Source organism: Clarias gariepinus, chromosome 24, assembly GCF_024256425.1.
Source record: "Clarias gariepinus isolate MV-2021 ecotype Netherlands chromosome 24, CGAR_prim_01v2, whole genome shotgun sequence".
Taxonomy (NCBI): Eukaryota; Metazoa; Chordata; class Actinopteri; order Siluriformes; family Clariidae; genus Clarias; species Clarias gariepinus.
Window position 1 is genome coordinate 4,443,310 of NC_071123.1, and position 26,383 is coordinate 4,469,692.

At 39.4% G+C, this 26,383-nt stretch overlaps 1 protein-coding gene across 3 annotated transcripts; it reads right to left on the bottom strand.

Moving 5' to 3' along the window:
- tek (TEK tyrosine kinase, endothelial) lies at nt 1-26,383 on the bottom strand. Of its 3 annotated transcripts, none has more exons than XM_053485816.1 (23): nt 26,120-26,383; nt 12,659-12,952; nt 11,846-11,956; nt 10,387-10,575; nt 10,142-10,273; nt 9,910-10,047; nt 9,692-9,814; nt 9,449-9,594; nt 9,069-9,207; nt 8,419-8,577; nt 6,781-6,915; nt 6,317-6,592; nt 5,773-6,084; nt 5,495-5,658; nt 4,271-4,481; nt 3,684-3,794; nt 3,388-3,578; nt 2,572-2,685; nt 2,414-2,484; nt 2,264-2,304; nt 803-899; nt 597-696; nt 1-482 (listed from the first exon to the last, which is right to left on the bottom strand). In XM_053485816.1, exons 1-23 carry the CDS (start codon nt 26,214-26,216, stop codon nt 408-410), a joined length of 3,426 nt encoding a protein of 1,141 aa, XP_053341791.1. In that variant the 5' UTR covers nt 26,217-26,383; the 3' UTR covers nt 1-407. The 3 variants fall into 3 exon arrangements, with proteins under 3 accessions (XP_053341791.1, XP_053341790.1, XP_053341792.1); XM_053485815.1 differs by having other exon boundaries at nt 6,317-6,610; XM_053485817.1 differs by having other exon boundaries at nt 5,522-5,658; nt 6,317-6,610; nt 26,120-26,382.

The following is a 26,383-nucleotide window of genomic DNA, read 5'->3' on the forward strand; positions in this document are numbered from 1 at the left end:
TTTCACAAGAAGAAGTTTATTGGTCCTTTAAAAGCCACTGAAAGCTATCCAACATGTTTTGCACAATGCCCAATATACAGCAACCAAAACTTTCCAAATGGCTGCCACGTCCAGCTTAGGATTTTCAAACACTTCGATTCATCTACAGTTTATCCTGCAGCACAGCACACACACACACACACTCACACGGCATCACAGCATAATTCGAATGAGAAGACACAGACATACAGTATGCTCCAATAAGTAATCATAATTACAAGAAAAAAAGACAAGATGTGTGCAAAAAAAAAAAAAAAAGGATTTCTAGTCCGTGATCCTGATCCCCAGGATTGCTGTGATAAACTTTATGATACATGTCCGAGGCACAGAGTGAACAGTAACGCAGGCGCGCAGAGAGAAAGGGGAGCTCATCCGGCCTCCTCGGCAGAGCAGTCGATTCCTGCGTAGGTGAATTTCTCATACAGCGTCGTGTTCACGTACGTCTGAAAGAAAGACGGCGAAAAAGGATAAATGGAAAAGGTTAGTATTCTATGCGATGCAAAAACATTAAAGTTAAAAGATGTGATCGTGTTGCAGTGTGTGTTCTGCTGCTTCACCTTTCTCTCCTCCAGCATGCGATTGAGCGAGACCAGAATCTGAGCGAACGAAGGTCTCTCATAAGGCTTCTCTCTCCAACACTGTCTCATCAGCTCATAGCTACAATTAAAAGAGACACCACACACACATTAACACAATAAATTGGTTGTTAATGTGTTTATTAGGTAACTGTGACGTAGTAATAATGTCTAAAACACGTGCTTACACTTCGTCATCACAGTTGAGAGGTTTCTCCAGGCGATACCCCTGAGGCAGTTTCTCATAAAGCTCAGCGCAGGTCATGCCACAGTACGGCGTGCCACCTGCGACCCAGCCAGACCATTAGACACACCTAATCAATTTTACCCTCCTGATTTATAGATGGTCAGTTGAGGTTGGAGTGAAAGAACTCAAGTGTCCTACACAGAGCCATGACCTCAACCTAGACCTAAATTCCACTACAGATGGCTGTGATGGTCAGTTGTCCATAAACTTTTGGCCGTATAAAGTATGTAAAAAGACAAACTATGTAAGAAAAATGAATAAACATACAGTGCATCTCATTATATTAGAATGTCATAAAAATGTTCATAATTTAACTCAACAATTGAAACTCTCAGATATTATAGTTTCATTAGAAAGAAAATTAATTATTTTATAATTAAAAATTTTAATTTCGATGATTATGGCTTACAGTTTATGTAAAGCAAAAATATTCATTAATGAAGACCAGGTTGCTTTGATAGAAGCTTTAAGCTCATCTGTTTCTCATCATGCTCTTTACAATAGCCATAGATTCTCTATAGGGTTCAAGTCAGGTGAATTTCTTAGTCAATCAAGCACAGCAAACCAGTTAGTGGTAGTTTTGGCACTGTGGGTCAGTGCCAAGTCCTGCTAGAGAAGAACACAAATCAGCATCTCCAGAAAGCTTGACATGAAGTGCTCTAAAATCTACACCAGACGATTCCATATTCTGTTCCTCTCCACCTTTTTCCAGACTCTGGGGCCTTGTTTAACAAATGAAATGCAAGATGTACTTTCATCTGAAAAGCGGACTTTGGACCACTGAGCAATGCTCCAGTCCTTTTTCCTCCTTAGTCCAGGAAAGACGGGCTGGATAGAAGGAATGCGTACAGTCATAGCCAAAAATCCTGAAGACGTCTTTGTGGCTCTTGATGCACTGACTCCAGCCTCACTCAACTCGTGAGGCTCTTGAATTGACTTTGCTGCAAGTCTGCAGTCATTCCTGTTACTTGTGCACCTTTCCTACCACACTTTTTCCTTCTAATCAGCTTTCCATGAATATGCTTCAATACAGCAATCTGAGAATGGCCACATGATTGTGGTTGTATGTACTGAACTAGGCTGAGAGATGCACAGTATATAAACTGTATGAGTAGTTATTTACTCAAACGAGTATATAGGCTGTATAAAAAATAAAAAAAATTTAAAAAAAAGACTTTCACGATAACAAAATTTCACGATATTCAAATTTATTGAGATGCACTGTACAGTATATTATACCTATAGAAAAATAATAACCGCTGCTTATTTTTCTGTTAAAGTCTTTCAGTTTCCTCACTATCACATCTCTTCTTTTAATAAAACAAAAAAACGAGTCTCTCTTACAGATTATGATTATATGTTTTATATTTTAACATTAAAAGATCTCAGAGTGTAAACACACCTAAACTCACCACCTCCCAGAGAAGCACTCCGTATGACCAGCTAAAGGAGAGAAAAAGAAAAGAACCAATTTTAATCTCTTGTATTAAAGCTCAGAACTACAGTAATATCAAGACTTGTTTCTCTGCTAGAAGGATCTGGAGTGTCTTACACATCACTGTTGGTTGTATACACACTGTAGTTGAGAGACTCTATGGCCATCCATCGCACAGGTAACCGGCCCTGTACACAGAAACCCCCAACCGTTCAGCTTTTTTCCTTAGGAAGTAACGATATGATTATATGCATAAATATCTAACGCGACATTACCATGGTCTTTTTTACGTACACCTCTTGTCCTCGCGAGAGCCCGAAATCGGCGATCTTCGCCGTAAAATTTTCACCCACCAGGATGTTTCTGGCTGCTAAATCTCTGTGGATGAACTGCAAGAAAGAGCAAATCCGTCCCATTAAAGGAAAGCTTAGACTACAGTATGTGTTAATCTGATTTTCAGAGAGGGTTATTCAGTTAAAACTTTTATCTTTCCTGTGGTATTCATTCATTCTCTAAAGGTCTTTTGCACTTCTGGAGTCCTGGACTGATTGGAACCCATTCTAAGAGACTAGTGGCACTAGCCATGTGCCAGTTCATCAAAGGGCACAAGCACTCTCACTGCAGGCAATTTGGAAATGCCAATTAGCTTGATCTGCATGTCTTTGGACTATGGGAGGAAATCAGACTACCCAGAGGAAACCCACCAAGCACGGGGAGAACGTGCAAACTCCATGCATAAAGACCCGAGGCAGGAATCGAACCCTCGACCCTGTAGATGTGAGGCTCCCATGCTAACTACCTACACCACCTGTCTTCTGTGGTATTCATTTATAATAAATTATGGTAAAGACAGTAAAGAAAAAAAATGGTGGGAAAATATTACTTTAAGCAAAGGTAGCTCATGCACTGGTACAGCACAGAATTATTCAGGGTTTCCAGATTATTTCAGAAAACAAATCATAGCTGTAGCTCATAGCCAAGGACATGCTAACATCATTTAACCCAAAGACGCGTGCTTTCCAAGAATCCGATCCTTTCTGAGAATTCCACTAACTCCTGATTCCCTAGAGAGACACTGCTGGCTTGCTGACCTGTTTCTGGCTCAGGTAGTCCATGCCTCGAGCCACATCGGCAGCGAAGTGTAGCAGCTGCTGGGAGGAGAGCGTGGAGGCCGTGCTGTTGGCAATAGCAAATGCTGGGTCTGTTTCCAGTACCCTGCTTTTTCTTAGGAAATCTAGCAGGTTGCCATGAGGAGCATACTCAATAGCCAGATACAGGTAACCTGAAAGAGTTACAGTGAAGTTGTTGATCTTCATTGTGTCATGTTTCAAACTAGAATTTGCTGAAAAATGGCACAAATTAAACTTTCAAAAGTAGGCATACACACCTCGGTGCTCACAGGCTCCCAGCAGGTTAATAATATTGGGGTGATTTCCCAGTTTACACAGAACCTCCAGCTCTCCCGCGAAGTCTCTGTGATCATCTTTGGAAGCGTATTCTGAGAAACAGATAAGGTTTCAGATAAGTCATTATTAAAAAAAAAAAGATGTGTAAGTCTTGGCCAATTCCCCTTGGGGACAACAAGGATGAAATTTTTGCTCTCTTGGAGGCCTGGCCATGATGGCTGTGGCGTAATAGGGATTCAAACTTGATTGCAACACTTGATGATGTAAAATTTTCTCAACAGACTCTGATGAACACACTGGAGTGCTCACACCCTCTTCACTGATTGGCTTCGAATTTTTTATTATATGTCACTATGGCTAAATTCTGGCCAGTTCGGGCCGATTCTGGCTGAGGCACGAATCGAACCAGAACCTTGGAGGACGCTGGACTCTGTGGGTGCAAGGCAACAGTGCTAACCAGTGTTTTTAAATAAAAAAAAGTTAATTAAGCATAAAGGACAACATTTTGATGGGTTTTGTTTGTACCAGTCTAAAGAATGAGCACTGAAGCCAGCAGAACAGTACTGACCTTTCATCCTCTTGATGGCGGCATCCATCCTCAGGCCGTCCTTCTTGATGCGCGCCTTGAGCACTTGGCCGAAGTTCCCCTCTCCGATCACATCCTGGAACTTGATGTCGCTCCACTCCAGCATGGGGTAGGACACGGCCTGGGTCGAGTTCGCCACTTTCTTCTGACCGTTTAGAGACCCGGAGGTAAACTGGACCACGGGTTCCTCTCTCTGAGAGACGAGACACAACGGTGTGAGTAAGGGTGTTAGTAAGGTTATGAGTTCAAATCTTTGACCATGGCTCCTAATTCTTTCCAAGTAAGAGAGAACACAGTTAGGCGCAAAAGTTTTGATAGTCTTAGGAATATCACAAAGAAAGGAAAATTTGTAAGGCATTTGTAAAGTAGAACGTAATTGAAAAAATGCTGCTACAAATTATATTACATATCCAACTCCTAAGGAGTGCAAACGTTGCACTGAACTGTACCCTATATATAATGATTCTTTCCCTTATTTTTTTTTTTTTTTAAAAAGGATAGTGATATTAAACTTTGAGGAGGATTTGTCACAAAATAATCACAAAAGGCATAAGATTTTGTTTCGGTGCATTAGTTTTAAAAAGATAACATAATTTCTCGAACGTTCCAGCAGGTTTATATATACAGTACATATGTTCAAGGTAAACTGGGAATAGTGGTGAATTTTCTCGTAAATGAAGGCGTAAATCTGAGTATGGTGATGAGACTCTGATGAACAACTGAACAGTGGCTCGGAGCCCACTGCAGGAATTCTCGTGAAGATTCACAGAATGGAACGCCTGATTGTTGAAAATCAATAGCTAACTTGTCTGAGAGAACTATACAAGCAATCATTCACCAACTACACTTGCACATTACAGGAACTCAGCTGGGAGTTATCGCCACTTCCCTGTACAGTACTTAGAGCCTTTTCACATGTTTGGGCCATTAAAGGAGTTCCTGGGAGGCAAGCGTTTCTCTGGCATACTGAGAAAACTTGCTACCTTGATGGTATCCTAACACTAGCGAAACACTGGGATAAGTGCATTAGTGTAACAGGGAATTATATAGAGATATAAAGTGAGTTTTTATTTACTCTTACTCTCAGATCTGTGTCCTGTTATTCTGTTATTCTTTGATTTGAACATCACTTGGATATACATCTCTGAATGTTATTTAATTAGTCTTGGTCAATGTAACATCTTTAAATGAAAAACAAAGCTTAACTAGTTTTCTGATCTCACACACACACACCATACGTCTCTGAAAGGATGCTCTTTTGAGCTGGAGCACGATGCAGAAGGCCAGCAGAATGGTGAGACATGTCATTCCAGCAGAACCCAGAATAGCAAAAAAAAGCATGTTTCCATCAGCTCTGAACCCGAACAGGCCTGGAATACAAAAATATATATATATATATATTAAGCAGTTTTTTTTAACAATATATATATATATAAAATATAAACACTTTTCTGTTCGTATGCGTGTTTGTGTTTAAGGCTCACGTGAGTTCTCCTGTGGTGTTAGTGTCTTCAAAGGCACGTGCTCCTTCATCTCACTCTGCCCCATGTTATTAACAGTCCAGAGCTCCAGCAGATAATTAGTGTCAGCCCTCAGACCTCTCAGCATGAAGTGCATGGAATTCTGGAACGGCTGGACCCCCAGGTCCACCTGCTGGCTGTACACCGCCTCCTCCGCCTGCTGGTAGTGAATGATCACCTTGGAGATAGAGTAACCCTCGTCAATGGACCAGCTCAGGTTGGCTGAAGAGTCGGTGATGTTGGAGGTGGAGACATTAAATGGAGGAGGAGGAATCACTGAGTAAAATAAAAGGAGAAGTTAGGAGAAAGAAACGAGATCCTAGGTCGACGCTTTTAGCTTCTTTGAGATTTTATTACTACTTCCCAAATGTGATGTTATTTTGTTGCAGCATAATTTACTTCTGTTTTTTTAGAAATACTATCTACTGCTTTAATCCTAACGTCCCTGAAATATCTCAGCACGTATTATTACACATCGGTCCAAATGCCCACTGAGCCCCTGATTTACCATCGCTGAGGGTCCAGGCGCTGACCGTGGGACAGATGTGACCCGCCGCCCTGTTGCTCAGACAGACCCTGCACTTGTACTTGTTTCTGGGTCTCAAGTCCTTCAGCTGAATGCCGGTGGAGTTTAGAGGCAGCTTGAAGTTCCACGGATTGCGGGAGCCCTCCGCTTCTTCACACACCACCTCGTAATACCAGTCGTCTTTAGCCAGATCCGCGACAGGGGCAGGATCCCAGGACAGGGACTGAGAGGTCTGATTCAGCGGGGTCAGTTTCAGACCTGTAGGTAGAGGGAGGTCTGCATGACAGCAAGAACTGGATTAGATAAAATATCAGCTTAATGTACAACTGTTGTAAAATAAAGGTCAGGAGATTAGGACCAGACGAGCAAGCTGGGGGATGCAGAGATATAATTAATTATGATTATACAATATTATATTTTATTTTATAAGAAAGAGAAAGAGTTACCAAGTTTCTGTGTATAGAATTTAGCCTCAGGTCCTGGATATCCGGTGCCTCCGGGTCCGCTGCGACTTAACTGCACATACGCGATGTACTGGGTCATTGGATAAAGATTCTCCAGCTTCACCCGAGAGCCAATCACTACACACACGTCAACAAACATCACTACAACACTTGAATATTAAAATGAACTTTTTTCATCCTTTAAATCTCATTCCACACAATACACTTTCCACATCCATAAGGTGGCTGTAGGGATTTAAAACCCAATAGATAAACCCAATAGAAAACTCTTGGACAATGGTGAAGAAGACAGGAGCAGTCTTCTGTACATGAAGGAATTGAACAGGCATGGATTTAACGAGTGACACCAGAATACGGCAGATGTCTTTTGCACTTCTGGATGCCCAGCCAGATTCAGCAGGTCTCAATACCTTTGTTCACCACTGTACAGAGAGGGATAGGATCTGTCCACGTGCCATTGAACAAATCTCCAGCTCAACACCTGTTTGTATCTGAGTAGATTAGGGTAAAGGACCTTGCACCCTGCCCCGGGAACCAAGCAAAGGCAGCCTAGCGGTGCTGGAGTTTAAACCGATGACCCTTGTGATCAGCAGTCCAACATTTAAAAAATTTGTGGTAACAGTTTGAAAGTCAGGCATCCACAAAATTTTGACAGTATAGTATACAACAAATAGCCATTACATGATCACAAAACATTACTCCCAGTATTGTGTAGGCTCCCCTTGTGCCACTGGGGCAGCTTAGGCCCCTTGGGCTATGACTGCGCAAGTGCTCTGGAGGAGGCGGTGCTGTAGTGTCAGGAACCAGGATGTTGCCAGTGGATTCTTTCCCCATTAAGTCTGGTTCCTCTCAAGGTTTCAAGGTTGCCACCGTCGCCCTCCGCTTGCTCATCAGGGACAACCTGATCATTTTGATTCATACACATTTTCATAATTTCTTTTGATTGTGTATAGCTGCTTTGCGACAATGACCACTGTTAAATGCACTATACAAATAAAATTTAATAGCACTGAATTGAATTTGGGTCCTGTGGGTTGCCAGGTGGGGATCAGTCTTGTTTGTCTAATGCATCCCCTGGGTCCTTGATGGGATTGGGATCTGGGGAGTCTAGAGGCCAGGTCGGTGACCTTGGCCAGTTTGCCTGCTGGGCCTCATGCCTTTCTATCGTGGCCAGTATTGACTTTTTTTTGTGGGATTGGACCAGACAGGCTGGCCTTTGGTCTCCACAGGCATGAATAAGTCTTTAATTTAAAAGATGTAAAAGACAAACAATTCCTAAAGATGGAAAATCATCCTCCCCCTTTTTTTTTTTTGCTCCCGACAGACGACAAAAGCACCACTACGGAAAAGTGACATCATTTACATTGTTCTTCATGGCCATCATTTTTTTGGGATCTGAGTGATCAGAAAAAAAAATTTCACTCATCAAATAGATATTTTTAAACATTGTTTTGAATCCGAGGACACAATAGAAACCAGTCATGATGTGTGAGCTTTGACCCTTTGACTTGTGGCTTCCATAGCGGGAACTGGGTAGAAGGGATTTACTGTGTGTGTATAAATAATAGCTACATAAAAACTTGACTAAACAACACTACAGCAGGGAGAGAAGGCTGCTACCTTGCACCGTCTCCCACGTGGACGAATTGACCTGCTTGTAGGTGATGCTGACTGAGGAGACAGGTCCGTCCCCGGTGTACGAATCCCTATTGACCAAAACTACCAGGTAGTTCGGCCCGCTGCTGTTCAGGGAAGGAGGGTACTGAGGCTGTGGAGGAACTGAAACATAAAGCAACATCAGGCATTTGACCTGCAAGTTCAGATTGCTTATCTAGTCTGAGGAAAAGATAAAGTCTAAGATCAGTCTTTCATCTGGCAGCTCTGCCTGGCGCCTTAAGATTTAATTAAAGATCTAGAAGAATTTCAACAAGACGATAAGGACTTCTGAGCTGAGAACTGGCATTTTGTCTTGTTTAATATGTGACAAGGAAAAATGTTTTCGTTTAAACTTCAAGTTAAATCATCAAAAATTTTACCTGGAGTCTATAGACTTTGATCTCTGTGTTAGCACAGTAGCACAATGCTTATACACTATAAGACTATGACTGTGAAGGACCTGCGTCACAAAGCCCCCATGCCTGGGACATTTTTTGTCTTGCAAAAAACTTAACACAACTAATTACAGATGATCTCTAAGGTTAGAAGACCTTACCTACACAGTTAACCCTTTAGTGATGTCATCAGTGATGCTTAGCGATTAAAGGTCTCACCTTTAACAGTGACCATAAAGGTTTTCTCCACGCTGGTGGTCTTCACCTGACAGACCCAACGTCCGGCGTCATTCACTGTGATCCTGTCCACCCTGAACACTGAGATACTCTGGTCACCCACTGTGTCCGTGTCCATGGGCTGAACAGAGACAGAGAAAATGCCAATAAAAAGTGATTATCGGATAAAGTAGAGCAAATTCGGTTCCACTTCGATCAGGCCCGCGTATTTGATTTTTTCCACCAAAGCTGGGTTTAATTCATTTTTTGATCCGTGTTTCCTCCCCAAGATCAGTTTTACAGTATGAACCCCTGGTTTCTGCTAAATGCAAAACTAAAACTAGAACCTTTACCTATTTTATGCCAATGAATGAGGCGCTTACGTATATAATGCTCTTGTGCGGGTTGAGCAGGATGATTTCTCCATGTAAAGGTGCTGGTTGGCGTTTCACAGAGCAGTTTACGGTGTACGGGGCTCCAGCGTTCAGCTCAATATCCTCCAGATTGCTTATGATGACAGGAGCTTTATCTGGCACGAACCAAAAGTGGGAAAAAAAAAAATTATCACCCAGTTAGGTTGTGAATTTCTTTCATTTTTATTTAGATTTTTTTAGTTCTGCTCTTGCCTTCTTTCTCACATCGGGCACCATGCCTCCCAGGACACACGCAGCCTTTGAAGCGGTCACAATTGTTCTCGCCGCACTCACACTTCAGCTTGCAGCCAGCGCCGTAGTACCCGCGTGCACACTCTGCACACATTTCCAAATATACAAATATATTATTATATATCACTATATGTTGCACTCCGATTTAGAGAGAGTAAAATCCATCAAATTGTTCTCACCCTCGCTGCAGTTGAGACCCCTCCACCCTGAGGCGCATGAGCAGCCGTACGGGTCTCTGAGGCAGAACACCATGGAGCGGCACTTGCCGTCTCTACAGTGCTCCTTACACGCCTTCCCGAAGCGGCCCTCGCCACACACTGCACACATACACACATACACACCATACGTGTAAACACACGACAGAACTTATATTATATCTATATAATATATTTACAGCGCTGATTGTGTTACCTGTCTCACAAGTGCGACCCTTGAATCCGGGTGGACAGACGCACTCTCCTGTTTTATCATCACACACTCCTCCGTTAGTGCAGGCCGGGCACAGCTGAGTGCAATCAGAACCCCATAGGCCCTCCTTGCAGCCTGAAAATACACACACGCTAGGTTTAATGCAGTATGTTTACCATGGCACATTAAAGAAAGTTCCAGATGCGTGTGTGTGTGTGTGTTTCTGTGTGTGTGAGTGGAGCACTGACTCCTGACAATGAGGTGAGTGATGGCGGAGGTCGGAGGGCTTTCTGACATGTAGCGGATGGTGTAGAGTCCTGCATGAAACCTCTGCACATTGTTGATGAGGTAAGAAACTGAATCCGCGATGTCGTCTCTGGGCACTGAGTGCACGAACGACGGGTCTTTGTTCACAACGTTTTTATAGGAGTGCAAAGCTGTTTAAGGATGAGAAGAGGAGACAAGTTCAAACAAACAAAAGGAATTGCATTAAATGCTCGTTTGGACACCAGAGGGGGAAAAAAAATCTGTTTTTAAATCAGTTTTGTTCTTTCCAGCTGTGCTGGAATGCATTCACACACACACACACACACATATGGGTTGCTTTAAGTGTGTAAATACTGAGGTGTGAGAAACCTCAAACCAAAGCTACATAGAGATCTGATGATGGAGTACGCTTGACATACAGTACCGTGAGATTCATGCTCAGTATACATGCCTTTAAACTGTGAATGAAAGACCGTCACTTCACTTAAGAAAATGATTTACACATGTTTAGAAAAGTCGAAAACTCTCCAAAGAACCCCTGAAGAACACTTTTCTAAGAATGTGTGAATCAACTAGGCAACTGTCTGGTGTGCATCATTAAGCCAGCAATTTAACGAGTTCCTTTAGGAATATTGTAGAAAAATATATTTTATATGTTATGTTATATGTTTATATATTATTTGGAAAAAAAATATAAACAAAAAAGATTGCAGAAATTTTAGTGAGGTAAAAATATCCTGCCTTCTGTGTTATTATTGGTTTGAGAAATTTGGTCTTGTCAATGATTGGTTAGAAACCTTGCACACAAAGGTGTTGTGTCTTTAGCACAATACTTGTTCATTCTTTAATTTTACTTTTAGTGTAAACTCAAATAATGTATAAATAACTGATTTATACATAATAATACTGATTAAACAGGACTTAAAAGACCGGGAAATATAGTACGGGTTTCGCAAAATATTCCAAATAAAAAATACTTTTTTTTTTCTTCTACATCATTTTTAACAAGAACATATTTTTTTCTTTTTTGTGTATCTGTTTCTTTTAAATCCCTTGAGGGGTTCAGTAGAAATTAATAATCAAGAAAGTAATAGTACCAATGATTAAGTTTCTAGCACCAATTATTTATGTATGTATTTATTTATATGTTTATTTATTTATGTTCATTTATTTATTTGTTTCTTTGTTTGTTTTTTTAGTCGTTGCTGAATGTTTGCAAATTTCCCAAAAACATAAAATTGCACATGTGCATCTTAGAATAAGACTTCAATCAGAGTTCTACGTAAAACATCCAGATTTAATCGTGAACCTTTTGGTTCTTCTCTGTATCTTCTTGACATAAAATCTGATTTCAAACCTCATTCGCTTTAGGATGAAATCCTTTCTGCACTAATCCGAAGGAAAAAAATCGAATTTAATCGGTGTATCTTGCACACATACCCTCCTTGTAGATAATGGTGTCCTCTTCGGCCACTTTTTTCCTTGTGAACATGATGGTCACGTTATCTCCGACGCTGGCCGTCACTGTGAGTGCCTCGGGGAGAAACGATGCTGAAAGATTTAACAAGGTCAACATTTCAGAGCATCCAATGCTTCCAATTATGATGGAAAAAAGGTCCATCCTATTAAAAATACTATTAAAAATAAATAAACCAACGCGGTGCTTTCTGCATGGCCAAGAATGACTACATAAAGAGGTGCATTTTGCCAGAAAATCCAAACCTACTGAGTGACAGATTTCATAAACCAACCCCCTACTGTCGGAGATGTTCTCATAGATTCCATGGGGGGCAAAGAACAACTTGGACAGAAATAATGCAGCACTCAGAATTGGGCAATTTAGGACATGATGTTGGAGGTAAACCAGGGCTTGTCTGTTTGTTTTTCATGCTTACTCTTTTGCCCTTTAGGACATTCCAGTTTTAGTAGAAAATAAATGATCGCCTGGAAATGTTGAACATTGTGTATTTGTGGACAAGGTTGTGATAATTGGTTAGAATAAGAAAAATAAATACGGAATTGTCCGACTGCCACGTGATATCATCTTCTAAACTATGTGGAATAATTTCTTGACACATACGCAGATCTTTGATGGGATTAAACAAGCAATTAAAATGTATGCTTTTTTATTTTCCTAATATTGTATCTTCACCCCAACCAGGTCAAGTCCACCTCACAACATCAAAATGACCTCAATGTAACAATGTACTGTAATTATAACATATTTATCCCCATCAACCGTTATGCACTCACCTTCGTTTAACATTTTGTACGTGTACACCTTGGCACTGTCTGAGCTTTTGACTTTACAAAAGAAAGCCCCGTATATGTTACTGCGAGTCTTCCAGGTGAAACTGGTTGCAGAGCGGTATGTCGCGTCTGTTGCGGAACTGAGCATGTTCATCTGAGGGAACTCATGGCCCAGGGCGAGCGAGGCCGGACCGGAGGACGTCCAGTCGCTGCTCACGCACAGAAGAGATGCGTCCCCTGAGGACACTACAGGATCTGGGTTTATCAGCGTCACGTCTGAGATGTCCAGAGCGCTACCTGAGACACAGTGAATTGCCGCTATTAAAGAAACATTATATGGAAAAAATTGGTGTTTGATGGAAAAATACTGAATTGTTCGACTGCCAAGTTCAAGTCAAGTAGGCTTTATTGTCACTTCAACCATATACAGTTAGTACACAGTGAAACCAAACACCATTCCTTCAGAACCAAGGTGCTACATGCAACATAAGTTTACAACATAAATAACATTTAGCAGATGCTTTTATCCAGAGCGACTTACATTTTTTTAAATCTCATTAAACAGTGCAGTTGAGGGTTAAGGGCCTTGCTCAAGGGCCCAACAGTGGCAACTTGGTGGTTGTGGGGTTTGAACCCGGGATCTTCCTAACCGTAGTCCAATGCCTTAACCACCGAGCTACCCCTAGCCCCTAATTAGCTGGCTAGCTGGGAACTAGCCAGAAGAAGTTACATCATCTTCTGGATCAAACGAATCTCTCAGATGTCACTCTCTTCTAAACTAAGTAAAATAATTCTTGCTAATGAGCTTGACACCTACTCAAATCTTTCATGGGAAATTTATGCTTTTTCTCTTAATATCGCATTTTCACTCCAACCAGGTCATGTCCAAATTACAATGACCTCAATCAATGCAATAATAAACATTTTTGTACCTATTTCCATAACCTGATATGTACTTACCTGGTGTGGCACTTTTAACAATAAATTACAACAATTTTAAAATGAATAGATTTGTTCTGTAGCTTGGTCAATTAGTCCCTGATGAAGCAGTCATAGGTGATGGAGACGAGGACATGATATGAGCAAGAAACTCGAGGGTAACCAGACTCAAAAGGGAATGCATATAATAAATATTTGAGTCTATAACTTTAAACAGTTGAATATAAGGAATTGTGTTTCCAAGCCATACTGATGGAGATTTAAGTAGAAATAACTTTAGAGTCTACACTTTCAAGTTAGCTATCACTACAGTTTCAAACAATTTATCTTCATGTCCTAAGGGCCTATTGTGATGACTTTGGTTGCTACCTTGTTAACTCCTACTACTTCGTATTTAGCCTGGTAGTTCAGGTGCAAAAGGAAATACGTGTAATAGGGACACCAAAAATATCTGGCTGATTGACAACTGAATAAACGCTTAAAAGTCCATTCCAACTTTGCAGGCTTGGCATTATAACGTAAAACCACAAATCTAAATGTTAAGTTGCCAGGATAAGGACATTCAGAGCAAATAAAGATTCCTGGGAAGGATCATGGGTCATATCTACAGAAGAGACTAGTGGGTAGTAAAACAACCGGTTTATCAGATTTTTTTTGACTCTATGAACCGCATGCAAACCCCTTGGCGGCTCTCTGTGGTCTGGCAACTGATAAGGTGCTATAAAAGCCACTACAGCAACAACCACAGGCCAAATCCTGGAACTATATACTATCAGGGTTTGGGGTCACCCATGGGATTTAAAGTTTTTGAGCACCAATAAGGAATTGTTTAGGATCATCACAGCTAACTAAACATCTATTGTTATTTATAAGACTCATAATTAGACACACTGGCTAATCCCTTAAGTGGAAAACTGTACATACATACTGTATATTTCTTTCTGCCCTCAAAGTGCAGTCCTGAAATCCACTCCTTTTCCTTTTTTTCCCCCCAATTTTCTTACAGTAGAAGAAATCACCACCAAATATAAACAAATCTATTATAAGTTATTAAGCAGTTTTAATTGAACAGGTTTGATGCAACACCCAATAAATCTGTCAGTGGAACGCTCACGGATTAAAAAAACAAAAACTTCATCGCTCTAATGAATTAAATAAAATGCTACGTTTCAACTGAAGTTCATGAAATAAATCTGGACTGATGGGGGTATGGAATTGATTTTCCAGTTGAAGAGCCTGAAAAAATAAAAAGCACCCATGCTTTAGAGATCAGTAGGACTATTGCTACGATGCTAGGAATGCTTGCTTCATTCCAGTCATTCCCACTGGACTGGTGTCTAAATGAAAAGAAAAGGTTCCGCGCAAAATTGGACCTACAGCTGTGCTATAGATTTCCTAACACGAGGTGGACTAACAGTAAATAGAGGATTGCAAATTGATCTGTTCTCTTGGGTTGGACTGGACGCACCACTGTTTAAACTGTTTTAGGTTACTATAGTTTAATCTGCGTTCCACTGAAAAACAAACAAACAGGGACAATAGCTACAATTTAATATTAATACAATATGTTAATCAAAGTAATCAACAAGGTCTTATCCACTTTAGTAAATTTTCAAGTACAACACAAACCATTTCTAAATTTACTTATACATACAGTACTGGGCAGAAGTCTTGAACCACCCTCATTTCTTTATATTTTGCTTCCAAAGAGCCAGACTGTCTAACATTTTTAATGTCATGGTAAGGAATAGTTCTCCAGGCTTTCTGGAGAACCTTAACTATCCTAGCATAACCCAGGAGACTTGGGGCACAAGGCAGGGTACACCCTGAAGAGCGTGCCAATCCATTGCAAGGTGTATACACAAACACACACACACGAACACACTACAGACATTTTGCAAATGCCAATCATCCTAATATGCATGTCTTTAAACAGTTGGAGAAAACCAGAGTCTTCAGAGAAAACCAATCAAGCACAGGAGAACATGCAAACTCCACACACACAAACCCAAGGCAAGAATTGAACCCTCAACCCTGTTAATCAGAGGTGCACAAGGTGCTCGAAATCCCATGTGAAGTTTCCACAGGTGATTTGGGGTGCCATGTCGTCTGCTGGTGTTGGTCCACCAAGTCATGTCCAAAGTCAGCACAGCCATCTACCAGGAGATTTTAGAGCTAGATCCTATCTCCACACAAGCTTTATGGAGATGCTGATTTCTTTCTCTAGAAGGACTTTGCTCCTGCCCACAGTGCCAAAAGCTATCACGAACTGATTTGCTGGCCATGATATTACTTTGCTGGATTGGCCAGCCAACTGTCCTGAAGCCCACAGAGAATCTGTAAGAAGAAGAATATCAAGAAGAAGAGACCCAACAGCACAGATAAGTTGAAGGCTGCTATCAAAGCAACCTGGCCTTCAATAATGCTGATCACCTCTATGTCGTTCTGCATTGATGAAACAATTTGTGCTAAAGGAGCACCAACACAGTATTGAGTGAATAAAGAATTTCTGTGTTGCAAGTGCTTTTCTGATTGATCTTAGGGAAAATTGTAATATTTTAAGATACTGAATTTTTTATTTTTTTTAATGAGATGTAAGCTGTAATTAGCCAAAAATGGCTTAAAGTATTTTACTTTATATGTAATGAGTCTACAAAAAAAAATGTTTTTCATGATATTCAAAATCTTTCAAGATGGACCGTACATAAATTTCTACAGCAGGTAATCTCACAAACCCAGAATTCTTTCTATACTTTGCTACATCTTGCTTTAGCTCCAAGTGCAGTATCTGTGTTATGACACACTGCATCCTTCTTCCCTTGTTGAACACGGTCCCAGTTTAAGACATACCAACAGTTACACAAGCGCCACTTAGACGCCTTGGCATAAACCAACTCCCAATTCCCAACTCCCTGTCCTCTCTATCATAATGCACACACCCTGCTTTGGAGCTATAGGAAATGGGGTCAGCCAACATCATACAAAAAAAAAACTTCAACACTAATCAGAGAGTCTTTTGAGGTGGTTATTAAAAGTAAACTTTCTCCACCTACTTCAGTATCTGCTGGGTACATAGGAAACACATTCTTCTGATATCAGACTATATAATCATGCTCAGCTTTGATTTGTTTTGATGTTGTTAGGCAGAGCAAACACTCTGGAACCATCAAATAGATGTGTTTCCTTAGACAGTACATAGAAACCACATGTTTGAGTATTGCTTATTTAGTATGGCTTACTGTATTGTGTATTGCAAATTAAGTGCCGCTTACTGAGCTGCTTATTGAAAGCTTTTATTGGCAGTGGGTTATCGAGTATAACATCTGTTTATTGTTTCTGGAATGTTTAATGTCACATTTCTTAGTTAATAATGCTTCTTAAGTATAATTTAGTAGCAGAGGTTGCAGGTAACTAAGTACTGTACATTAACTTTGTTACTGTAATTAAGTTAATTTTTTACATTTATCTACACTTTAATTGCATGCTTTTTATTACTGCATGTTTTTTTTTTACTTTCACTCCATTATGGTCTGCAACAAGTATCTGTACTTTCTACTTCACTACATTTCCATTACATAATGACAGGGGTGCGTAGCATTTGAAGAGGTGACATCGACACCTGCCGACTATTATACAGTACATAATTGTATAATTGTATAATTTACCTTCTCCCCACGAAACACTTAATCATGTAGCAGGTGTTACAATCTCAGTACTTTTGATACTCAAGTACATTTAAATGTAAGTATTTTTGGACTTTTACTCAAGTAAAGGAATGACGTCTACCTTAACTTGAGTTACATTTTACCTAGGGTATCCACACTCTACAGGATTTGTGTATTATTTCCACCACTGCTTGTTAGTAATGAGTATGGGCCAGAAAGTATTACTTCTAGAGTACAGGTCATTAAGTATGGTTTAATAAGTATGGCTTCTTTAGTACAGAACACTGAGTGTGGTATAATAAATCCTGTTTATGAAACCTGGTTTATTGTGTAAAACTTATTGAATGTGTTTAATTGAGTCTGGATGGGTAATTGAGTATAGTTTTTTAGTTGCTTTTTAATGGAGTGAATAGTGGGTTCGTTGCTTTGCTTTGCTCATGTTGCTTGCCCCAGAAAGTTATAAAAAGTTCAAGGAGTCAAACAAATTGTACTCTGCAAAAGTTCAGGAAAAGGTGGGAATCAGTTTGTCCTATACTGTATAACCAGATGTTTGGTTACCAGGACACCAACTGGAGAAAGCAAGCTTGGTGAGAGGATGCAGAAGTAATCGGTCAATTTTATAAGTATTCGTATGCTTATGTCTGATTGTAAACTTGTATAAAATTAGCTTGTCATGCTTTTGCATAGAAATGTTTCAACCGCATCAGTTGTCACCAGAAAAGTCAACTGTGTTTACAGTGCTCCAAGCAGGAATTAAATATTTGGCTGTTGATCAGGCAGTCAGGCTAAGACACACACGGCAACAATTTTTAAAAGGATTTTTTTAAAACATACCCCAAATACCAGCATTAGTGGAACAGAGCCATGTGAATGTGGCCTGACTGAACTGAACTGCTCATATACAAGTAGTTTGCGTTATAGTGTATGGCTCAGTTAATATACCTTCATTAGTATGATGCACTGAATATAGGAGTATAATTTCTTGATATAATTCTCACTTGCCTAATTGATTGCCTAATTGATTGCTTTTTTTGGCGTCCGTTCTCGATGTGCAAATTACATAACCTCAGACATGAGAAAAACAGATACCTTTACACTTCCTGCTTGATACCGTGGAAGCCATGTGACTGCAAAAACAGCCAGTACAGTTTATGATTTGAGGCTAAATGTCAAAATACGACTTATTGCTTCTTTTAATCAGTTTGCACAGGCTCTGAAGAGTTCTGGAAATTTGCTACTGCGCAAAGAGGGAAACCTCGCCCAGCTATTGTTGTGGCAGGAATAGTCAAGTGCAAAAGATCTGTGCAAAAGGGTGTGGGGGTTAACTTTACACACACACACACACACACACACACATGTAAAGCAGAACAGATTCTTATTTTTAGGAAGGCATCATTCATTCTGCATGTGGCGTTATGCAGGCTTTGTGTCTGTTTGATGTCTAGTGGACAATCTGGGGACAAGATAATGGGAAATTAAAGTGTCTCTCTAACTCCTAATTGTTCCTGAAGCCTGCAAAACTTCCCCCAGCCTAAGTTAACCGCCCGGCTTGACTGTTAAAAGCTGTCAAACTGCTGAATCCTGTCCCGCCGTTTCCGAGTTCCGCAATCGTTACGAAACGAAAAACAAGATCCAGAAAATTACACAAAGCGATGTCACACTCTTGGCCCTATCTTGACATCTGTATTTCATAATTGAACAGACGTGCAAGTCAGCTCACTGATACTAGAGTTTACGTCCGTTCATGCCTTTGACTTGACCAGCTGTCAGAAACAGATGTTGGACTTTTTTCTTTCTTTTCCCCCCAACATTCCACAAGAGGTTACAGCGCATCTGTAAGGAATTACAACTGGATCTGAGACACTTCTAATGTGGGAGGTGCTGATTAGATAAAGATAACGTCTGACAGCATAACTGCTAATCATGTTACGTACAGATGATAAATGCAACATAACAAAAGTCATTCTCTTATTATGGGATTATCAACATTTTTGTTGACTTGTATGACAGTTAAAAGTGTTATTATTAGAACAAATGCAAACACTTTTGTATTTAATTACAACTGGGTAACGATATACTGTATGTTAGGCTAATAGTTCAATCTCACTCTCAAGTGTGTGTACTTGAGCAGATGCCGTTCCACCTCTTTATATGGGCAATGTATCCTGTTTTTGTTTCTTATTTATTCTCTAACATTCCCATGGAATTAATATCCATTATTCAGTTATTTGCCTTGGGGGCAGTAGTGGCTCAGGCACTTGATGCTCTGGCTTGTTGATCAAAGGGTCAGGGGTATGAGCTTGGTCATCGCCATGTTGCCATGTTGAGCTCTTGGACAAGGCCCTCATAAAATACACAGGCAAGAATCTGGTGTTATAACCTGCGCCAATAACTTGTGGGTTTAATGATCTGATGTGGCAACCCTGAGACAGGGAAAAAAAATAAGTTTTTTGCCTCATAGCATATTAATTAGAAACGACTAAAGAGTATGAATTATTAAAAAATCTTAGAGAATTTAATGGGAAATGTGGAATGAGGAATGTAACTATAGAACCTCTGAAAGCTTCCAGGAGTTGGAGGTGTTGATGATTCCCATCTGTCACTTCTTCTGCCTTAGTTTTCTTTGTGCTAGTGTATCATGTACTGTATATGTGAAAACTGCAGTGACAGTTCCCAATTCCTCATTGTTAGCATTTAATGTTAACATATATATTTTTTTAAATCACCTCTCACTCTGGTATATTACAAACAAATCCCTATTGCTTATGTCTAGTTTTTCTGTGTTCTGATCACTTGCTTTTGAGTTTAGTATGATTTCATGATTTGCATAGGCAAGTCTGTAGAATCATAAATTGAATTACAATGAAAACAAAGCAGGGAAGTAAATATTAGACATGTCATGGGTAAAGTAAAAACTTTAAGCAGTATATTCAAAACCATTTAATATATGTAAAAATGTTGAGGATTTAGATGACTAGTTAAGATCATGGCGTGGATGGCAATTTTGCCCCACACCTCCAGGGTGCGGGTTCGATTCCTGCCTCGAGGAATGGAGTTTGCATGTTCTCCCTGTGCTTGGTGGGATTTCTCTCACAGTCCAAGACAAGACATGCATATTCGGCTAATTGGTGTTCCCAAATTGCCCGTAGTGTGTGGGTTAGAATGCGAATGTGTGTGTATGTGTGTGCCCTGTGAGTCTCCTGGGATAAGCTCCACGACCCAGTATACAGAATAAGGTGGTATAGATGATGAGTGAGTGATTTTTGTTCATTGCCCTTGTGACCAGATATGACCATGCGTTTGTGTTGAATAGGGCAATTCCTCACAAAAACATTCTAAATCACTTATCTGACATATAGTTTTCGGTCTTTCTGCTTGTCCCGTGAGGGTCCTAATGGCGACAAACTACTCAGAATGACGTAGGCGCTGTCCCAGGTTTGAGCTCCTCCTTTGGGATCGTCAGACATTCCCAGGCCAACTGTGAGATATACAGTAACCTCTCCAGCAGGCCCAGGGTCTCCACAGAGTAGAACAACTACCTTGTAAGGTGCACAAATAAAATAAACTGGACTTTTACTTCAGAGGAGTAACGGCTGTACCCTCAGGGTGATGTTCACAAACTATAAAGATAAAGATTATGCCCCAAAAACACTGCAGAGGAACCTCATTTCTGCAGCCCGTACTAATGACATTATTCTTTAGGTCAGTACACACAGATGTTTGATCTACAAACTGTCTTTTTTTCCATATTCAGAAGTAAAACAGAATGTTTTTACTACAAACTAAAGCTAGTCTTGGCATAAAAGCACGACAGCCTTCTTTACCTTATATAAAACAATAGCAATGCAGTAGACAATCTTGTGGGCTATAAATAATGATGTTAATTAAGCTAAGGTTATGTTACCGGGTTCAGTTCAAAACCTTTCCAAAGTATCTTAAACAAAGCTGTTAAAATGAAGAATGGCTTTGCTTCTTATCTTTCGTTCCAAGAAGTAAAACACTGGCTTGATATTGTTGTTCCTAGAGTGATTAGTGGGTGTTTTGGGAGGGTACTTGAGCACACGGTTACTGAACCAGATAGTCCTATAGACTTCCTATAGTGTATTAATGGTTTTGGAAGGCTGTCGCATATCTTTAACAATGAAATCTTGAAACAGTGTGTTCGGTACATTTTAAATTTACATTAGACCATTGTATTAAAGATCAACTGGATGGTAAATTTGTATATATCATAGCAGTTATGAAGAAAAGGGTTCTCCAAAATGTCATAGAATAATATTTATTAAGACCAAGTCAAAACATAAAGTAGAATTTGAGGCGCGTTATGCTGCAAATGTTCATAAATCCAACACATTTCATAAATATAAATATGAACTTAACCACTTAATTTTATTTAAAAAATATATATTCTGCTGTCAGAACTGTTCAATAAAGATTATAAAGATAATTGTTGCATAATATCTGGTTTTGGTTTTGAAAATGTTAAACAGTTAAGGTTTAAAAACAATGAAACTGCCTTCCCCAGTGATGTCACACAGCTGTAAAACTGGCCAATCAGCAGTTTTGATGTTATGTTAGGAGCCGTTCCCACATTTCTGAATATGATCTTATACATCGAAGAGATTGTGTAGCTAATTCATGAAAAATTAAATCATGTGACATCACTCACTCACTCACTCACTCATCGTCTATACCACTTTATCCTGTATCGAGATTGCGGGGGGGCCTGGAGCCTATCCCCCTGAGACTTAGGGCACAAGGCAGGCTACACCCTGGACGGGGTGGCAATCCATCACAAGGTACATACATACTCACACACACACACTTACACTACAAGAAAATTTGGGAACGACAATTAGCCTAATCTGTATGTCTTGGACTGTTGGAGGAAACTGGAGTACCCGGAGGAAACCAAGCAAGCATTGGGGGAACATGCAAATTCTTTGCAAAGTGACATGTGGCGGGAATCAAACGCGGACCCTGGAGGTGCAAGATGACAGTGCTAACCGCTAAGCCACTTTAATGTCCCATGTGACTCGTGGTCTCTTGGAGTCTATAACATCTATGTTTTCTTTCCTCTTATCTTGTCCTTCTTCTTTCATTATTTTAGACGTACCTTCCTTCACTATAAGCTGATCCTATATCTCCATTATTTATAGGAGGAAATGCAGTTTGCATCATTTTGTTGCAGGTCTGAACAATTCCACAATCTGAATAAATGAATTTCAGACCAAAGCATGGTTCTAAATGGACAGTTCTGCTGCTGTTCCACCAGAGTAAAACATCCTGGTCTATAGTCAAAAAGCTTCTCCTGATGACACATTCTTTAGAAAAAAAACAACAACACATATGTACTGTACTAATAAGTAGACTTCTGAAGATCACATGATGTATGAGCATTGTAGCGAGAGATAATGATGGCTGTAATGGATGTGAGGTCAGGGCGTACAGTACCAGTCAAAAGTTTGGACACACCTTCTAACTAAATTTCTTTTAATTTAGTGATGTATTTTACATTCAAGAACAATACTGGAGATTTCCAAACTATGAAATAACACATGGAACATTCAGTCACTGAGAAACAACACCAACAACAGGCCAGAACAGTTATTGCAAGAACATTGTATTGTCAATTGCATTTGCAAAACCCATCAAGCACCATAATGAGACTAGCTCTCATGAAGAGAGCAGAAGAGCAAAACCTATGTTAACTTTTTAAAGGAGATTATTGTATATTTTGGATGCCTTCAGTACTGTTTACTATGAGAAACAATTAGAAATCAGGAAGGACCATGGAGTTAAAAAAGTGTGTCCAACCTTTTGACTGGTAGCGTACACCACTGCATTACAGAGTACTCAACATCATGACTAAAAGAAAGCACACTGTAAAAAAAAGTCCTGATGGTAAATATACTGTACAATTTCTAAGCATGTGCACAATACCAAGCTTGGTTTTACCAACAGGGAAATAAAACGTCGAACCCATGTTGCACTCAAACGAACCAATCTTCTGGACATTACTTCACACTTCCCAGTTCCTATCTTTCTTTATGTCCCTGTTTACTGTTTGATGCATGACAGTTGGAAGCAAACCTTTTAATAAAGGTTTTATCCCATCCTGTAATATACAACTTATCAGTAAATGTGTATAGAAAGAGTAAGAATGAAAAGAATAAAGCTTGGAAGGAAGTAGCAGAGATATCTCTGACGAGGAAATGTATTTCTTGGCTAATCTGCCAAGTCGTGCATCGGTTATTTTTTATTTACATTTTGAAAAAGACAGAATTAATTGATTTCTAGAAGTCCTGAGATTCGACCATGAAATTTTACATTAGAAAAACTGTTGATTAATTTCAGGACTAATTCCACCGTTTATTAAACAAGGTATTTATACATTATCATAATTAATCTCTATATCTTTATCTGGTCCAGTTATGCTAGTGATAATTAACAATACATAAAATCGGATTTAACAAAAATGAACATTTAACGACTATTTAATGATTATCATTAATATTGTGGGTGTGTTCATGAAGCAAAACGCAAAATTAAGCGGGTGAGAGAACATTGACCAGATGAAGCCTTAGGTTTGGCTCGTGAGCGAGGAAATAGTGAAAGCGCAGCAGTAGCTCGTAGCAGTTTATTAACGCTCCATTCGTCTTGCCGAGATCGCGACTGATTAAATAATCAGTTATGCTTTGCATGACTACTAGTCATTGTCTAAAATTCATGGGAAACGCTCACAAATCATCAACACATGTTGTTTCTAATGCTTATCTTTAAGCTCAATTGCCGAGGAATTAAAGGGTTATCTGCCATGAAATTTGAGACAGACGTAGAACTGATGGTAAATTGTTTCACGTATACATTAATGGTATGGGAAAAAATAGTTCAGCTGTGAAAGGGGCAGTATGGAAAGCATTGGATCTTATGTAAGAAAGGCAAAAGAAAAGAGTTCTTCAAGAAGCATGAAGCAACAAATTGGCTCAATATAGCAACAAAAAATACATTATTATTGCATATATGAATGAATTATTGTGTTAAATTGGTTGAACATCACTTAACCAGCCTAGTTTAAATTTTTTTTTATTACATTTAGTCCCCAGTTCTGTCTTTCAGTTCACTTATTGCAATTTCTTGATTGTCACCGTGGGATGTAGCGAAATATATGTGGTTTGGAAATCTGAGTGAAATATCCAACTGCTATGCAAAACTATTGAACGTCCCAAATACTCATAATATACAACGCAAAGTGTATTATCTCAAATTAATTGTTTAGACTTATATATTAAAATATATAAGGAATTTACACTTGGCTTGAGCAACTTTGAGATAAGCGTTCAGAGACAGTGTAGCATTCTGTAAGACGTTTTAACCAGATTTGAGCTGATTACACTAGGGCCGTTGGTGATAATATGGAAATAAGACTCTGGCGCTGGAGCATCTTTGCTAATTAATGAATGAAAAATGAATTGAAAAAGAACAAAATCTGCAAAAACAAGTAATTTGTAGCTCAATCTATTTGAACTCATGGAGAAAGCCATTTTTAAAAATTAAATTAGATGCTATGATTTACAAATAGGGATGTATGAGAAACTCATGATCTTAAGTTTTGTTTTACTCATTTGGTTTGCAAATTAATATTATACCTTTCACTCAATATCATGGGTGTGCTCTATTATTTTAGTCTTTTTCTTCTCCATTCTGCCTAGTATAGATATACCTATATAAAGAGTGAACTGCTAGAGAGGGGAAAAATATACTAAAGACTAAAAGATTTAACTGAACATTGCATGCACATGATATTAAATTAAATATTTAAAAAAACATCAATAGGACATGTAGAATTAAAATTTACAAGAAAAATGTGGTGAAGCCACAAGTGACGCGTTGGTGATGAGATGCTCAGTAGTATAAAAATAAGTCTCTTTTAATTTAGATGCAATTCCTACATAATTGTCCCAAATTTCAAGACTAATAATAATCCTTAATTGCTCAGTAATTTGACTTGGACAAGGCGAAAAAAAACAACATGTGTTGATCTTTTGTGAATCATAAGCAGTTTCCCATGAAACGGTTTCCCATGACTTTTAGTTAATAACTAACAATACAGAAGCAAGTCGAGAACATTTTAGGCTTTTATTCCTGTGTTGTTTAATGGATTTCAGACTCCAACAATCTGACTCCGATAACAACCTGACTGCGTGATATATATTCCTGTATCATCGTACTGTGTACAGTGCCACAGCATTACAGCTATGAATTCTCAGACAGCACTCCACCAAATCACACACACACATACACACACAGCACAAATAATCAGCGAAGGCTATATTTCTAAAGCCTGCCTTCACTTGTGATAATGAGTGGTTTATTAATGTCAGTTCGACCTTTAAGCGGTATATAAAACTACTCTGGGTGCACTAATAAAATGCTTCCCAGACTAAGCAGTCACTTAACTTGCCCTCATTGCTAATTTCAATGAATCTGGGCTTAGACCCATATCCATCTGTATCACATGATTTGGTCTTTAATAGTCAATAATGTTTTTTTTTTCTCTTTTTTTAGACATCAACTCAGATGTTATTTACTAACTTAAGGATTAAACTAAGTAAACATGCCATCACGTGGGTGTCTAGTCGTTCCTAAGCAGATCTCTTTTCTTGTTTTCCGAGACGATACACAAAGGTCAATTATACATAAACTAACTAACTCAGACAAAACAACCCAACGAAGAAAAAAAACAGTCAAAGCAAATAATCTAAGGAGAAAACAGGAGTCAGTCATAGGCCCTTAAATAGGTAAAAGGAGAATAAATGAAATGAAATACAGGATTGAAGAAAACAGCATTTTAACCAACCTGTAAGGAAGCAGCCCAGCAGGCAGACGGTGATCGAGACAGGCAGGTAAGGCATATTTCCCCAACTGAGGGGCATGAACAAGTAGAGTGTGTACATCCACAGAGTTTCAGAGCGCAGAGACCCTGCGAGAAGCAAAAAGAAACATAGACATCCCTCCTCTATGACTGAAGCACTAGAACTCTCCCTTTCTCTCACTGCTCCGTCCAGGCACAGGGAGTAGAAGTTCCTTTTTCCTGTTTCCTCTCTCTCTCTCTCTCTCTCTC

What these genes read in the sequence shown, in the direction of transcription:
- tek (XM_053485815.1), bottom strand. Translation starts at nt 26,216, where the DNA reads ATGTACACACTCTACTTGTTCATGCCCCTCAGTTGGGGAAATATGCCT. An exon ending in TGCCCGATGTGAGAAAGAAG is followed by an intron (nt 9,595 to 9,691) that starts GCAAGAGCAGAA and finishes GGTTCGTGCCAG; the next exon opens with ATAAAGCTCCTGTCATCATA. An exon ending in CACGTGGGAGACGGTGCAAG is followed by an intron (nt 6,916 to 8,418) that starts GTAGCAGCCTTC and finishes ACGTGTGTGTAG; the next exon opens with TGATTGGCTCTCGGGTGAAG.